The 17,435-nt window shown below is 45.0% G+C and overlaps 1 protein-coding gene across 2 annotated transcripts in view; it reads left to right on the top strand.

Moving 5' to 3' along the window:
* Positions 1-17,435, top strand: part of SLC2A9 (solute carrier family 2 member 9) — a 127,218-nt gene that overhangs the window by 49,278 nt on the left and 60,505 nt on the right. The window contains exon 1 of one of the 2 annotated variants that reach the window (XM_060777972.2): positions 5,060-5,157. The exons of the other annotated variant lie outside the window; for it this stretch is intronic. Coding sequence (XP_060633955.2) covers positions 5,107-5,157 — 51 coding nt within the window. The 5' untranslated portion in view covers positions 5,060-5,106. Of the gene's footprint in view, positions 1-5,059; positions 5,158-17,435 lie in introns of those variants that run through there. 2 annotated transcript variants of the gene reach the window in all.

The following is a 17,435-nucleotide window of genomic DNA, read 5'->3' as shown; positions in this document are numbered from 1 at the left end:
GTTAAGTCTATTCCTTTCACAATTCCCTGTGTTTCAGTACTCTCTAAAAATGGCTAATTTTAAAATGCCTATTAGATTTGTGAGAATTCAATTAGACAAACAATAAGCTTTAGTAAAAAAAAAAGGGGGGGGGTCCTCTTAAAAAATCAGCGTGTATTTTACAAATTAGTTATAGCAGGGAATGAAAAGAGCACAGTTTCAATGCTCGTAACTGTTTCACTTTAGAAAGAGGCGAATAGGAAGGTTTAGAAACCAAACTCTGAAATATCTGAAAGGATGTCACACTGAGGAGGGGGTAGGCTTTTTTTCTGCTGCTCTGGAGACTAGGATCGTGCCATTACTGCTCCCTGCTTGACTGGTGATGGCACGATGAAACGCTCTTTCCCTTCTGGCAGTGGCTGATCATTTGTATAAATGTTAAACATTGTATGAGAGCTTCTGTTCAACCATTTCAAAGCTCCCTGCTTGACTGGTGATGACACGATCATCAGCGCAGATGAAACTCCGTGTTCCTACTGGCAGTGAGAACTTGTTACACTAGTGTGGAACAAGTTCCCATTGATTCACTTAATCAACTCAAGTTGGGACTAACAACTAGGTAGGCTGTGGTGCCCTTTTAGATCCCTTTTAGTATTACTAAATCCCTTTGCTGTCAAGCTGATATGGTTTGGCAGCATGGCATGTGAATATTGGAACAGTGATGTTCTCTGGCTCAATCTCAACAATGTATTCTGATCACTATGTGACACGGTTTTTTCTCCTGGGTGATAAACGTCATTTCTTGATTGGTTCTGTCAAAAAGGCATGGAAAAAGTTGATTAAACTGAACAAACATTGTTCTTGCGGGAAGGACATCCTGCACCACATTTTGCTATGGTTTTTCAATGAACCTCTCATTGTCCCTGGTGGCACAATGAGTTAAACCCTTGTGCCAGCAGGACTGAAGATCAACAAGTCGCAGATTCGAATCCGGATAGAGTGCAGATGAGCTCCCTCTGTCAGCTCTAACTCCCCATGTGGGGACATGAGAGAGGCCTCCTACAAGGATGATAAAACATCAAAACATGCAGGCATCCTCTGGGCAACATCCTTGCAGATGGCCAATTCTCTCACACCAGAAGGGTCTTGCAGTTTCTCAAGTCACAGACACAAAAAAATAATAGAGTCTCAACCAATCCAAGACAGTTTGGGGCAGCCACAAAATCAAAAGTTTCTAGAGTAGAACTGCTTTCCTACTTCCTCATCATGCTAGCAAATGAATCCACTTTAAATCCAAGCGTTACAGAGATGCTGGAAAAGCAGCTGTGAATAAGGGAAGAGAAGGGGCGGAGTGAGAGTGGGGAGAGCAAAGGAAGGATAGAAAGGAGGGGACGCTTAGGGTAAGGGTTAGGACAAGGTCGGGCTTCTAGACAATGTGTCCGGTCCAGCGGAATTGATGGCTGAGGACCATCGCTTCAATGCTGGTGGTCTTTGCTTCTTCCCAAGAGATTTGCAGGATTTTTCAGAGGCAGCACTGATGGAATTGTTCCAGGAGTTGCATGAGACGTCTGCAAACTGTATTTCTGGGATTGGAGAGGTATTGGCAGGGGACTGCTTGAAGAGCACTTTGGTTTTCTCGATGTTCAATGACATGCTGAGCTTCCCGTATGCTTCTGCAAAGGTGTTTAGAGTAGCTTGTAGGTCTTCTTCTGAATGCGCACAGATGACATTGTCATCAGCATACTGGAGTTCTACAACAGATGTTGTTGTAACCTTGGTTCTGGCTTTCAGTCTGCTGAGGTTAAATAGCTTTCCCTCTGTCCGATAAATGATTTCCACTCCAGTGAAGTATCATAGCGACGAAGATGGAGAATAAAGTTGGGGCAATAACACATCCCTGTTTGACACCTGATTCCACCTTAAATAGGTCACTTTGGGAGCCATTGCTGCCCAAGACTGTTGCCATCATGTCATCATGGAGGAGCCGCAGGATGTTCACAAATTTGTTTGGGCACCCGATTTTTTTGGAGGATGGTCCAGAGAGCGCTGCGGTTCACTGTGTTGAATGCCTTTGCAAGGTCAATGAATGCCATGTACAGAGGTTGATTTTGTTCCCTGCATTTTTCTTGGAGCTGTCGTGTAGTGAAGATCATGTCCACTGTTCCTCTGGAGGGATGGAAACCATTCTGGGAGAGTGTCTTCTGAGAGGGGTAGAAGGCGGTTTGCAAGGATTCTTGCAAGGATTTTCCCAGTAGAGGTTAGAAGGGAGATACCTCGATAGTTTCCACAGTCTGTTCTTTCCCCTTTTTTGAAGAGTGTGATGATGGTGGCATCCTTGAAATCTGCTGGGATTTTCTTATCACCCACACTTTTTCTATGAGCTGGTGGAGTTGTTATGTCAGCTCAGGTCCTCCTTCTTTAAATATTTCAGCAGGGATCCCATCAGGTCCACTGGCTTTGTTATTTTTTTGTTGGCTGATGGCATTGCTGACTTCTTCCAAACTAGGCAGTGCTGCAAGCTCATCCCTGGGTTGATGTTGTGGGATTTGTGAGAGAACCTCTCTGGCCACATTGGAGCTGCGATTCGGGAGGCTTTGGTAGTGTTCTTTCCAATTTAGTGCAATTGATTTTTTTTCCTTCAGAAGTTTGAAGGATACAGTTAGAGGCTGTATCCCATGGTTTCTTGGACCATAGATGACTTTTGTGGCTTTGAAAAATCCCTGAGCATCATGGGTATCTGCCAGGTGTTGAATTTCTTCAGCCTTCTTTGTCCACCAGATGTTCTTGAGTTCTCTTGTCCTTTTTTGGACCTCAGCTTTTGCACTGGTGTAGATCTTTTTCTTAGCAGCGCAGTTGATGTCTCTCTGCCATGTTTGGAAGGCTTTCCTTTTCTTGTCAATTAGCTGTTGGATCTCGTTGTCATTTTCGTCAAACCAATCTTGATGTTTCTTGGTTTGATATCCAATAGTTTCTTCGCAGGCTGTGATGAAGGTCTTCAGTTTGTTCCAATGTTCCTCAACATTTTTGGGTTGTTCTGTGGGTAGATGGTTCTTGAGTGTTGTTTGGAGATGGGCTCATTTGGAGGGCTCCTGAAGGGCTTGGGTGTTCATTTTGCACCTTGTCTTTCTTCCTTGGAGTCTGCACTTGGGGGCGATCTTGATAGCCATTGTGGATCGGATTAGCCTGTATGGAAAACAGTATCTGAAAAACACACTGTAAGAGAAAGGAAAACATGGAAGATTTATTCATTCAGTGGTTATGCAAAATTGCTTGAAACAGCCATTACTCCACGTAATGATGACAACTTTGTCAACTTTTGCATTTGAGACTTGAAAATTCACAATCAGTCCCTGATAGCTTTTAAATGCATTTCTGAATAAACCAGAACCGATTTTTAAAATGTCTTCGAATGCAATGTTTTTACTATGGAACAGAGATGGCTCTTGAGACTCATATACATGCAAAGTACAGGAAAAGCTGAAAGATAACAGCCAAATGAGGTTCTGTCCACTGCATCTGAACCAACAAGCACGTAGTCTGTCCAGCAGTTGTCAGCACCTGTCATGGCTCTTGTGAGGAGCACGTCACGGCGGTCTCTGGCACGTGTGATTACGTAGTCTAAGAGGTGCCAATGCTTTGACTGGGGGTGCTTCCATGATGTCTTGAACTTGTTTTTCTGGTGGAAGAGTGTGTTGGTGATGACAAGGTTGTGTTCTGCACATTTGGTGAGAAGCAGGATGCCATTCAAGTTGCTGTTTCCAATCCTATCTTTTCCTATGGTCCCTGGCCACAGGTCAAAGTCTCACCCGGCTTGCATTCAAGTCCCCCAGGAGGATGATTTCTGTATCTCTGATAGGATGGTGTCCAGCTGACAGTAAAAAAAAAAAAATCTTGATGTCTTCATCAGCATCTAGTGTTGGTGCATAGGCACTTATGATGGTTGCCTGTTGGTTTTTGGCAAGACCAATTCGGAGGGTTGAAAGTCGTTCGTTGATGCCAGTGAGTGCTTTGGTCAGATGTTTCACCAGATCATTTCTGATAGCAAAGCCAACTCCGTGCATTCTTTGGTCTTCTCAGGCAGTCCCTTCCAGAAGATGGTGTAGCCTCCTTTTTCTTCCTTCAGCTGTCCCTCTCCTGCTCTCCCGGTCTCTTGAAGGGCTGCTATGTTGATGTTAAAGCATCCCAGCTCCCTTACAATTATGGCAGTTCTGCATTCGGGGCGTTCCATGTCAGTGTTGTCCATCAGCAGGCATGTAGCGGGGGGGGGGGGGGGGGAGCTCGGGAGGCTTCAGCCCCCCCCCCCCCCCGAAATTCTCATGGTGGTTCATGAAAAGGCCTTACTGGTGCATTACTTAAACTGTTATGTTTATTCATATCATGATCTGATCACCATACTCAATATATCCCATATGCATGGGGGTATTGGGGTAATGATACAAAAGGCTTGCTAGGCTAGACCCTCTTTCACTCAGACTCAGCCCCCCCCCCCGAAACTCAGCCCCCCCCCGAACCCCCCCCCCTGAAAAAAAATCAGCCCCCCCCCCCCCCAAACGAAATCCTGGCTACGGGCCTGTCCATCAGTGTCTATCCGTACTTCCCAAGGTATGCATGATGTGTTCTGCATACAAGCTGAATAGTTTGGGTGAGAGTATACAACCCTGCGGCATGCCTTTCCCAATCTTGAACTATTGAATTCCTTTCCCCTCCCCAGCCTTTGAATCCCCCCTTGATGCACTATCCATATCCAAAGCTTTGGGAGTGAGCCTGCCGGTTGCATTACATAAGGAGCCGCCTCCAGGCGATTTTGCTGGAGAACAAACGCGTGTTCAGTTGGGGGAAGTCTCCCTGAGAGTTTCCTAGAAGCCTTCTCTCCCCTTTGGTTGACCCAAGAGGAAAGCCAGGCTGAAAGGGAAAGCAGGCAGCCCCTTTGGACCCAGCCCAGCGTCATTGAGGGGCTCCTGCGGTCGGGGCTGGCTCCCAGCCGACCTCCTCTTCCTCGGCGCCTTCTTCCTTGGGCTCCACCTTGGTCCCGCCCCTCCCTCTGCCCTGCCTGCCTCCTTCCCTCCCTCCCTCTTCTCTGCCAGGGCCAGGCAGGTACTCAGCCCACGGGAGGCGCTTGGGAGAGCCATGGCCAACCTGGTGCCCTTGATCCAAACCGAGAGCAAGAAGGGACGGAGCGTAAGTAGAGCAGGCCCCCCTCCCTCCACGTGGCTCCCCTAGTTTGCCTTTGCTGGAGGCACACACACCCTTCCTCTGGAGTTGCCCCTGGCTCAGGCTTGTTTCTCTTCTGCACCCAGATCTGGTTACTTTTCAAAGCTTTGGAGCCTCTCCGCCGTTGATTTGCAGTCTCGGCCCTGGGAAGGGCATTTTATGCACCTGTTGGAGGCCTCCACACCTGCCCTTCACTCCCCTCTGTTGTTGCCTCCAAATGACCTCCCCTTCCACTCCCAAGTCAGTGGGAAATTCTCTTTTGAGGTTTGCTCCAGCAGCTGGCATTCATTTCCTTGTACTGGGCACAGAGGGAAGTTTCCCTGCAGGGTTTATTGGAGCCCCCGGTGGCGCAGTGGGTTAAAGCACTGAGCTGCTGAGCTTGTTGATCGAAAGATCACAGGTTCGATTCCGGGGAGCGGTGTAAGCTTCTGCTGTCAGCCCTAGCTTCTGCCAACCTAGCAGTTCGAAAACATGCAAATGTGAGTAGATCAATAGGTACCGCTCAGATGGGAAGGTAACGGCTCTCCATGCAGTCATGCCGGTCACATGACCTTGGAGGTGTCTACGGACAACGCCGGCTCTTTGGCTTAGAAATGGAGATGAGCACCACACCCCAGAGTCAGACATGACTGGACTTAATGTCAGGGGACAACCTATTGGATTCTCTCTCTGTCTTGGTTCTTGGGGCAATTCTTCACAGCCCTATAAGCCATGATATCAAGGCGGGAATGTGGACTCACATAACCCAGTTCAAAGCAGATATTGTGGGATTTTCTGCCTTGATACTCTGGGTGGCTTGAAAGAGCAGTACGTGTGAAAAAGATCTTGGGGTCCTCGTGAACAACAAGTTAAACATGAGCCAACAATGTGATGCAACGGCAAAAAAAAAAAAAAACCAATGGGATTTTAGCCTGCACCAATAGGAGTCTAGTGGAGCCCCCGGTGACGCAGTGGGTTAAACCCCTGTGCTGGCAGGACTGAAGACCCACAGGTCGCAGGTTCGAATCCGGGGAGAGGCGGATGAGCTTCCTCTATCAACTCCTTGTGCGGGGACATGAGAGAAGCCTCCCACAAGGATGATAAAAACATCAAATCATCCAGGCGTCCCCTGGGCAACGTCCTTGCAGACGGCCAATTCTCTCACACCAGAAGCGACTTGCAGTTTCTCAAGTCGCTCCTGACACGACAAAATAAATAAATAAATAGGAGTCTAGTGTCTAGATCAGGGGTCCTCAATTTTTTTAAACAGAGGGCCAGGTCACAGACCCCCAAACTGTTGGAGGGCCAGATTATAATATGAAAAGAAAAATGAATGAATTCCTATGCACACTGCACATATATTTGTAGTGCAAAAAACACTTAAAAACAATAAAATAATTAAAATGAACCATTTTAACAAATATAAACTTATTAGTATTTCAATGGGAAGTGTGGACCTGCTTTTGGCTGATGAGATAGGATTGTTGTTGTGTGCTTTCAAGTCGTTTCAGACTTAGGTTTACCCTGAGCGAAGGTTGAGTAAATGACCTTGGAGGGCCACATCCAGCCCCCGGGCCTTAGTTTGAAGACCCCTGCTTTAAACTGTGCCCCCTTCCACACAGTTGTGTAAAATCCCACAATATCTGCTTTGAACTGAGGGCCCCATATCCTAGAATAGCAAGGCAGAAAACCCCACATTATCTGAATGTGGACTCAGACAACCCAGTTCAAAGCAGTGGGATTTTCTGCCTTGATATTCTGGGATATAGGGCTGTGTGGAAGGGCCCTGGGTTATACTTGCCTACTTAGACGGTCCCTCATTGTCTGAGTAGGATAGTCTTCCAAGATCAGTGTACTTGTGGGTCTGTAGGTGACTGAGGAGCCCTATTCTTGATCTGCATGTTCTCCTGCAGTGAGGGTATTGGTTTCCAGGTGGAAGGCAGTCCCTGTCGGGGTTGACTTGAAGGACCTTCCTCTTGGCACATTTCTCTCTTTTGCCCTCCATTCGTGCCTCTTCAAATTCCACAGCACTGCTGGTCACAGCTGACCTCCAGCTGGAGCGCTCAAGGGTCAGGGCTTCCCAGTGCCTATACCAGAGTTTTAAAGGTTGGCTTTGAGCCCATCTTTAAATCTCTTTTCCTGCCCACCAGCATCCTGTTTCCCTGGGTTGTTGTTCTTGAGTTCAGAGTAGAGCAACTGCTTTGGGAGACGGTGGTCAGGCATCCAGACAACGTGGTCAATCCAGTGGAGTTGATGGTGGAGGACCATCGCTTCAGTGCCAGTGGCCTTTGCTTCTTCCAGCACGCTGACATTTGTCCGCTTGTCTTCCCTAGAGATTTGCAGGATTTTCTGGAGGCAGTGCTAATGGAATCGTTCCAGGAGTTGTGTGTGACGTCCGTAGACAGTCCATGTTTTGCAGGCATAGAGCAGGGTTGGGAAGATAATAGCTTTATAGACAAGCACCTTGTTATCCCTACGGATGTCCCGGTCCTCAAACACTCTCTGCTTCATTCGGAAAAATGCTGCACTCGCAGAGCTCAGGCGGTGTTGTATTTCGGTGTTGATTTTGACTTTGGTAGAGAGGTGGCTGCCAATGTAGCGGAAATGGCCTCTGGGGAACCTTCCACACAGCCCTATATCCCAGAATATCAAGGCAGGAAATCCCACATTATCTGAGTGTGGACTCAGATAACCCAGTTCAAAGCAGATATTGTGGGATTTTCTGGCATGATATTATGGGATATAGGGCTGTGTAGAAGGGCCCTAGGCACAATTTTTGTTCCTGGGTTATAAGTGTCATTTCCTAATTGGTTCTATCATAAAAACATGAAAAAGTTGATTAAACTGAACATCCTGCAGCACATTATGGTTTTTCCATGAATATCTCACTGAACCTCAACCAATTCAACATAGTTTGTGGCAGCCACAGAAACAAAGTTTCTAAAGTATAACAACTACTTTCAAAGTAAGTATCACAAAATTAAACAGGAAACAACACTTTCAAGCAAGGAACAGATTTTTTTTTCAAATGTTGTTACGTAGTGTAATCCAGCTCAGAGCCAATCATCTGGATTCAGAAATTGGATTACATGATGGTGGAGATGGGGCTTCAATAATAATAACAATTTGGGGAGGCTCTGGACAAGTGTAGAGGAGCCCACCATCTTTATTCCTCCTTCAAATGGAAGAAAGGGGCCACAAGTAGCCTTTTTCTAGCCCTTGCAGAGAGGAGCCTCTTTTCCCTCCAGAGCTAGTTTTAGTTCAACAGCTGTTGAAAGGCAGGGCTAAAAATACTGTCTAACTGCAGACTGTTGGGCAATTGGTGGAAGAAGGAAAGAAAAATGAGCCAGGCTATTATTAGCCATATCAGAAAGGGCACAAGGAACAACAAACTCTTAAGTTTAGCACTTTTCTACTTTTCCCCTTCCTTGTTCAACTCCTCCCATACCTTATTCTCCATGAATTTTTTGGCTCTACCTTTTCCATTCCAAGAGTAGTAACTGAAGTTAGTCATGTGACTCAATTGTTTATATCCTCATGCCCAAGACATTTCTTTGCCTGGCATTGAGCCCAAATCCATTCCCACTCCTGACCCAAACTTTTTAAAGTCTCTTGGAGCTTTTGTATGTCTCTACTCCTCTCAAAATCCAGCAGGTTGTTCCTCCCTGTTGCAGATGAGCTGTGGCCACTCTGTCCCCACACCACTTGACGTCAATTGGAAACACTTAGGGGCCTTCCACACAATATGAGTCCCTTCGGGGAGATAGGGCGGAATACAAATAAATTGTTGTTGCTGTATAACCCAGAATATCAAGGCAGAAAAACACACAATATCGGCTTTGAACTGGGTTATCTGAGTCCACACTGCCATATATTCCAGTTCAAAACAGACAAAGTTGGATTTTATTCAGCTGTGTCGAAGGGGCCTTATGTAAACCTGGGCGAGATCTTTAATTTTGGTTTAGTCAAAGCATTACACCTATGGATGCCCCTGGTGGTGCAGTGGGTTAAACCCTTGTGCCAGCAGGACTGAAGACAGACAGGTCGGAGGTTCGAATCCTGGGAGAGTGCGGATGAGCTCCATCTCTCAGCTCCAGCTCCCCATGCGGGGACATGAGAGAAGCGTCCCACAAGGATGGTAAAACATCAAAACATCCGGGCATTCCCTGGGCAATGTCATTGCAGACAGCGCAGTTTCTCAAGTTGCTCCTGACATTAAAATATATATATACAGATGATATGCATAATGCTTGTTCTTTGACAGCCACATAATCCACATAAACTAGTATAATAGGCGGAATCACATAATAAAGTGGTGCAGCTTAGACCAAGGCTTCTTAAACGTTTTCCACTCATGCCACCTTTCTACCTAAGAAATTTTAGGTATATAAATATTTAAAATAGGCATAAAAATCAAACATTTACTGGTAATAAGTCAGCATTTGCAAGGCTTGCTAAACAGGATGATTTTCCTTTTTTTTTTTTTTTTTTTTGTGGAGCATAGCTTGAAGCAGTTTCTGCAGAGTCCGTTATAAATGCTAGAGTTGTTGCTAACCGGTATGTGTAAGTGGGTGACATTCAGAAACCTTTTACTGTTGTCAGTTTTTGTGGGCCCATCATTGATCTCAGGGAGCCCCAGTTTAAGAAGCAGTAGCTTGGACAGTGGGAAGGCACGAGAGCAAGCAAGCCCATCTTCTGGAATGCTGGGCTTGGTCTTTGCACAATGCCAGAGCTGCGGTTGTAGAGTTGGAGATGTTCCAGATTTCTTCCTAGATGAAACTTGGGCCATGATCAGTTGGAAAGCAATGCAGTCCGCATCTCAATTCTGTTACCTAATTTGTTGACATGAAGTAACTATGTTCCTCTATTGTGCAGCATTCCGGAAAATTAATGCAAAGAAATGCAGGTAACTGATAACAGGGTGAAACCTGTTCCAGGACATTACATTTTGTTTTGAGTTGTTTTTAGGTTTAATTGCTTTGTGCTGATTTACCTCCCTGCCCCCCTCCCCCCAAGGTAGTGTAAAGGCCCCTTTATTGCAGTATTTCTGGCTGTGGGCCTGGTTTACATATCAGCAGAACAGTGTCAGCCTTATTCAAACGGTTATTACAAGGATCATTAAGATAATGGATAGAATGCTTTTAGTGCACTGCACCAGCTAGACATCAGTTCAGCTGGTGCATTTACAGAGTTTGGTCCTTCATTTCACTTTTGACAGTGGGCAGGAAGCTAATCAATTGTTTTGGTACAAATGAAGTCAAGGCAATGAACACGGCCATTTGTGCAAATGTGGAATCTAGTACAATTGTGTTCCTATAAGTTGAAAGCATTAGGGTCTTGCCAATGAGTGTGAACACTTTTGCTTAACCACATTCCCATTAAGATGTGCCAGACCACAATTCTCACCATTCCCAGCTAGCAACAGTTTTGTTTGTTGGTTGGTTGGTTTATTTTATTTCTTTATTAAAATATTCCATTTTTATTTATTTCATGTCAAAAGCATTGCATAAAATAGTTTATCTGAAACTGATAAAATAAAGGGATCACAAGCTGCTAGATTGTTCTAGACCAAAAACAGGCAACAACAACTTCATTGTGTGTAGCTTTAAACAATTCTTCCTCTGTGCATGAGGCAGGGCATTGTGGACAAGCATACAGATGCTTAGTTGTTTGTTCTGCTCCACAGTCACACAAGGTGGAGGATTCTTTTAGGTAGTGTCATTTTGCCAGGTTGTATTTTGATCTGCCAACTCTGCTTCTGAGTCTGTTCAGGGACTTCCAAGTTGACCATTCTTGGTTTGCCCCTGAAGTAAGACCCTCATGGGGGGCCATCCAGTTGGGATTGCCTGATTTTGCTGCTCACAGGGATATTCTTGCTGTTGCTGGAGGAACATTTAGAGGAGTGGTGGTTCTCATGGAACTTTTCTTTGATTTATGTCTACTGGGAGGAGGCTGGTAGTCATACAGTGGATGGCTTTCACAATGTTCAACCTTATTTCTCTCGCAATTGGCAGCAACTTCCCATCTTACATCAAGTGGGGGGCAATGCCAGCTAGCTTATACTGTCTATCAACAGGTGTAGGCTTGAAATATTCTGTGATTATTCTACATGTCTCATTCAGTGCTTTATTAACCTGCTTCACATGGACAGATTTATGCCAGATGGGGTAGGCATACTCAGCAGATGAGTAAGACAAGGCCAGGGATTATGTTCTTATTAGCACCCATGTGCTACCAGTAAGTTTCTGCAGGATGTTATTGCATGTAGCTACTTTGTGCTTGGTGTTCGCGCACTGTTTCCTAAATGTTATTTATTTATTTATTTATTATTTATTTATTTACTATTCTTGTATACCGCTGTATCTCAAGCCCAAGGGCGACTCACAGCGGTTTCCAGACAGTAAACAACGAAGACAATAAAAACAGCAATAATTAATAAACCATAACAGTTAACTTACATATTTCCAATTACTAGCTAATAGAAACATCAATACACAGTTCTTCCAACCCCCCCCCCCCCCCCGATCGCCTCATCATCCAAGCGTGATCCAAATTCGACGTCCATTGTTCCGTTCCTATGTTCAAATTACCAGAATTGCACTGAATTACTCAAATGCCTGCACAAACATCCAGGTCTTCAACTTTCTACGGAATGTCATGAGAGATGGTGCCAACCTAACCTCTACAGGAAGGGCGTTCCACAGCCGAGGAGCCACCACCGAGAAGGCCCTATCCCTCGTCCCCGCCAACCGTGCTTGAGAGGCTGGCGGGATCGAGAGCAGGGCCTCCCCAGAAGATCTCAAAGTCCGGGTGGGTACATAGGCCGAGATGCGGTCGGCTAGGTATCTCGGGCCGGAACCGTTTAGGGCTTTATAGGCCAGTACCAACACCTTGAATTGGGCCCGGTAGCAAATTGGCAGCCAATGGAGCTGGTGCAACAGGGGGGTTGTGTGCTCCCTGCGCTCCGCTCCTGTTAGAATCATGGCTGCCGCGCGTTGGACTAATTGCAGCTTCCGGGCTGTCTTCAGGGGCAGCCCCACGTAGAGAGCGTTGCAGTAGTCTAGGCGGGATGTGACAAGAGCGTGTACCACCGTGGCCAAGTCAGACTTCCCAAGATACGGGCGCAGCTGGCGCACGAGCCTGAGCTGTGCAAATGCTCCCCTGGTCACCGCCGAGACCTGGGGCTCCAGGCTCAGCAACGAATCCAGGGTCACACCCAAGCTGCGAACCTGAGTCTTCAGAGGGAGTGCGACCCCATCCAACACAGGCTGTAACCCTATACCCTGTTCGGCCTTGTGACTGACCAGGAGTACCTCTGTCTTGTCTGGATTCAACTTCAATTTGTTCGCCCTCATCCAGACCGTCACAGCAGCCAGGCACCGGTTCAGGACCTCGACAGCCTCCTGTTAGTGTTCGGTCTAAGGTGACGCTGGGATATTTAGGGTAACCTTCAGTTTTCTGTTGGCTTCATGATTACGTAGATGGAAAGCATACACTTGTGTTTTGGCAGGGTTAGGTGTCTTTGCAGTAGCTGGAGCGATCTTTCAGGGCATTAGTAAGTTGGTTTTCAACTATTTCAAAGTCTTTTGCTTGTGTTGTTAGACCAAGGTCATCATAGAATCATAGAGTTGGAAGAGACCTCATGGGCCATCGAGTCCAACTTCCTGCCAAGAAGCAGGAGCAGTGCATATAAATCTCTTTGTGAGTGGTGATTGTAGCTTATCGTTAGTAAAAAATTTAAACAAGGTCGGTGCAAGAATGCTGCCTTGAGGTATACTATTCTTTTGCCTCTTCCATCTACAAAACTCCACATAAAAGTCACTGTTTTCTGGGTGGGTCTGGATGTTTTTTGCAAAATCGTAGTCCCGGGTGGTATTGTAGACTTTATGCATTGCTACACTTATCCTGAGATTTCAGGATGGGATATTATTAAATTGGTCATATAAACATTTGCAGATAATAACAGAATACCTAGGATAATTTAATTAATATAAGGTTCAAAAGTTATTCCTCTATAGACACTATGTAACAACATTTGGAAAAAAAGCATGCTCCTGGTTGAAAGTGTTATTTCCTGTTTAATTGTGTGGTACTTACTTTAAAAGTAGTTGTTATACTCCAGAAACTTCATTTTTTTGTGACTGCCACAGACTATGTTGAGTTGGTTGAGACTCTGAAAAACTATAGCAATGTCCTGCCAAAACAATATTTTTTGCCACTTAATAAACTTTTTCCATGTTTTTATGATAGATTTGATTAGGAAACGACATTTGTAACCCAGGAACAAAAGTTGTGTTACATAGTGAGAGGTACACTTTGGAAAATTCTTTGGAAAACTGGTGTTGGAGGAAAATTCTGAGAGTGCCTAGGACTACAAGAAGATCAAGTCATTCCATACTCCAGGAAATAATGCCTGGTTGCTCACTAGAAGGAAGGATATTAGAAGCAACGATGAAGTACTTTAGCCACACAATGAGAAGACAGGAAAGCTTGGAGAAGACGATGATGCTGGGGAAAATTAAAGGAAAAATGAAGAGGGGCCAACCAAGGGCAAAATGAATTGATGGTATCCTTGAAGTGACTGGCTTGACTTTGAAGGAGCTGGGAGTGGCCACGGCTGACAGGGAGCTCTGGCATGGGCTGGTCCATGAGGTCATGAAGAGTTGGAAGTGACTGAATAAATAGACAACAAACACTTTATAAAAGTTATCCGATTAAACTCCACCGCACAATGTTTTAATTAAAAGCCAATGTGACGGGAGTTGTAGCACAGCATATAAAGAGCTGTTTTGAAGTATTACATATTCATTTTCTACTGTCTGTAGAATCAATTTGATCTGACTTCAGGTTTATACATGGAATAGAGGTAGCTTTTGTTAAAAAAATAGAAAGAATGTCAGGTCAACTAGTCTAACTCATTGTGAAGCATTCAATATGGGTCAGAATAGGTGAACTATTATGTGACATAGTTTTAACCTAGCATACACAATTTCAGTTAAACTGCTCTACTTTGAGTGTCTCAGGCCCTGCCATATAAAATCCCAATTATTTGATTATATGGCAGTGTAGATTCATATAATCCAGTTCAAAGCAGATAATGTGGATTATCTGATTTGGTAATCTGGATTATATGGCAGTGTAGAAGGGGCCTCAGAGACTGATAACCAAACCAGGAGGTTTTTCAGAGTACTTCTATTTTTATTTTTATTTTTGTTGTGTCAGGAGCGACTTGAGAAACTGCAAGTCGCTTCTGGTGTGAGAGAATTGGCCGTCTGCAAGGACGTTGCCCAGGGGACGCCTGGATGATTTGATGCTTTTATCATCCTTGGGAGGCTTCTCTCATGTCCCCGCATGAGGAGCTGGAGCTGATAGAGGGAGCTCATCTGCCTCTCCCCGGATTCGAACCTGCGACCTGTCGGTCTTCAGTACTGCCAGCACAAGGGTTTAACCCACTGCGCCACCGGGGGCTCCTTCTTCTAGCTCTTCTATGCCATGAAAACTCTGATGAATCTATTCATTCTTATCCTTTTCATTCTTATTTTTGTGCTCCATCTGCAATGCAGAGATATTTGGAGATGATAATACTATCCCACCTTCTATTGCTATGTGTGTGCACGTATTCATGGCCCAGTTCCTGTTCTTCTTGTCAGGTTGCAGAAGTGCATTTGCAATAAATAATGTAATAAAGCTTGAACTGGGAAAGAATAAACCTAGTGTAGCTGTGCGTGCCTGCTTCAGTAGCTAAGTAAACAGCAACTGTGTCCAAAATCCCTTGGTCAACATGTGTGAACAACAAAGCAAAGAGAAAGGGGGGAAGCAGATAAGCATGCCTCACTAGCTAAACATAGTATATTAAAACTATAGATCTATAAGTTTGGCCACCAAAAAGGAAATCATAAGAAAAGTGGAGACTGGTGAATGAAATAGTCCTTTTCCTGGGTACATTTTGGAAGAAGCCTTCACGTGTTCTCTGGAAAGTTTGTAATGCTTTTATGTAGTTTTGAAAGGCTTACTTCATCTGATTGAATTCCATATTCAAGTGCAGATACTGATAGTTTGAGGTAAAAACAAATGCTGAAACATGTTCAACTCCTCCCTTATTTTGTGTTACAGGAATCTTTCACAATTCTTTCCATATTGTTTTTGTCTCGGATCCGAAATGTTCTGTTCAAAATGTAATGCCCAAGAACATACCTGTGTACCTTTCTGCTTATACAGTGAAATGTGTGGACTTTAGCATTAGGAGCCATTGCATTCATGATTACAGCGATCATATACGCCACCTAGTTTTGAACACTTTGTCCTCCTCTGACTGTTGTCCTTGCAGTGAGAGTTCTTGTCATGACAATAGTCCTGCCTGCAAAAATCGGTTACCAAGAAACAGTGGCAAAATGCTTAAGCTGACTCCTGGCATGCTCAGATTGAGATTAGCGCATGAATGCTTGCATTCTGATCCATTTCTTGGAAGCAAATGTGTGCATTTTTTTCTTACAGCTTCAAAAGAAATGTTGACAGCATCTCTGTTTTGAGATGATTGAGAACATTGTATGGTTTCAGAGTTCATGGATGAAGAGATTAATCATCACGTTTTGTTAAGTACAGTCAGCTCTTCACATTTGTTGTTGTTGCGGGTGCAATGCCCCCACAAAAGTGAAAAACCCCAAAATAAACCTGAGAGAACACCTCTCTTCCTGCCTTCCTTCCTTCCTTAGGTGATCCCTCGTTGTCCGAGTAGGATAATCTTCCAGGGTGGGTCCGTAGGTGACTCTAGAGCCCTATTCTTGATCTGCATCTTCTCCCGCAGTGAGGGCATTGGTTTCCAGGTGGAAGGCAGTCCCAATCGGGGTTGGCTTGATGCGCCTTCCTCTCTTTTGCCCTCCATTCATGCCTCTTCAAATTCTGCAGTACTGCTGGTCACAGCTGACCTCCAGCTGGAGCGCTCACAGGCCAGGGCTTCCTAGTTCTCAGTGTCTATGCCAGAGTTTTTAAGGTTGGCTTTGAACCCATCTTTAAATCTCTTTTCCTGCCCACCAACATTCTGTTTTCTGTTCATGAGTTCGGAATAGAGCAACTGCTTTGGGAGATGGTGGTCAGGCATCCGAACAACGTGGCCGGTCCAGCGGAGTTGATGATGGAGGACCATCACTTCAATGATGGTGGTCTTTGCTTCTTTCAGCACGCTGATGTTTGTCTGCCTGTCTTCCCAAAAGATTTGCAGGATTTTCCGGAGACAGCACTGATGAAATCATTCCAGAAGTTGCATGTGACGTCTGTAGACAGTCCACATTTCGCAAGCATATAGCAGGATTGGGAGGACAATAGCTTTATAAACAAGCACCTTGGTATCCCTACGGATGACCCGGTCTTCAAACACTCTCTGGTTCATTCAGAAAAATGCTGCATTCGCAGAGCTCAGGCGGTGTTGTATTTTGGTGTCGATGTTGACTTTGGATGAGAGGTGGCTGCCAAGGTAGCAGAAATGGTCAACATTTTCTAATGTTACACCATTCAGCTATAATACATAATTGCATTGGGACTGAGAGCTATATTGAAATCTAGTTTAAAATGTCAGCTGTGCAATATCTAATTTACAATTAATACAGTTGTGGCCCTTGTTTAATTCAAGAATGTGTGTCCTAGCTCCCTTTTATGTGCCATATTTCCTTTTATTAGAGTGCATTACTAGGTCTGAAAACACCTTGATAAAGATCTTAAATGATGATTTCCATTTACGTGGGACTAAGGACGCATCCAGCACCTAAAGTACATACCCTCTCGTGTTTTCCCCTGGGGTGTCCAAACGATATCTCAGGTAAACGTAACTGCATTCAGCACAAAGCAGGAAAACCCTGCTTTGTGCTGAGATAATTTGATAGTGGATCAGATCTGCATCTTTTTTAAAGGCGTGGGCTGAACCCACTATTGCCACTGTCTGGACTGTCCTGGACTTCTGGGGGGACAGTTGAGACTGCCCTTTCACATTTTCTAGGCTGATTCATCCTGGAAAACTATGAGGGCACCAAGTCCCTCCCAACTCCCCACCACCACACACACACACACAAAATCATCAAAAATAAAAAGGAAACTCACAAGGAGCCATTTGGCTTCTCCTCCTACCTGAAAGAACATACGAATGATGCCCGGAATGAAGGGGGGGAATCGCCCCTGTCCCCCTCTTCTCTTGGCGTGTCATTGGTACAACCCAGAAGAACTCCAGAGAAGGAGAAATTACTGCCAGATGAGTTATAGTCCTTTTTTGAAGGCTT

Source organism: Anolis sagrei, chromosome 5 (genome assembly GCF_037176765.1).
Source record: "Anolis sagrei isolate rAnoSag1 chromosome 5, rAnoSag1.mat, whole genome shotgun sequence".
NCBI lineage: Eukaryota > Metazoa > Chordata > Lepidosauria > Squamata > Dactyloidae > Anolis > Anolis sagrei.
Note: the sequence above shows the minus strand (reverse complement) of the source record. Positions and strands in the feature narration are given on the sequence as shown.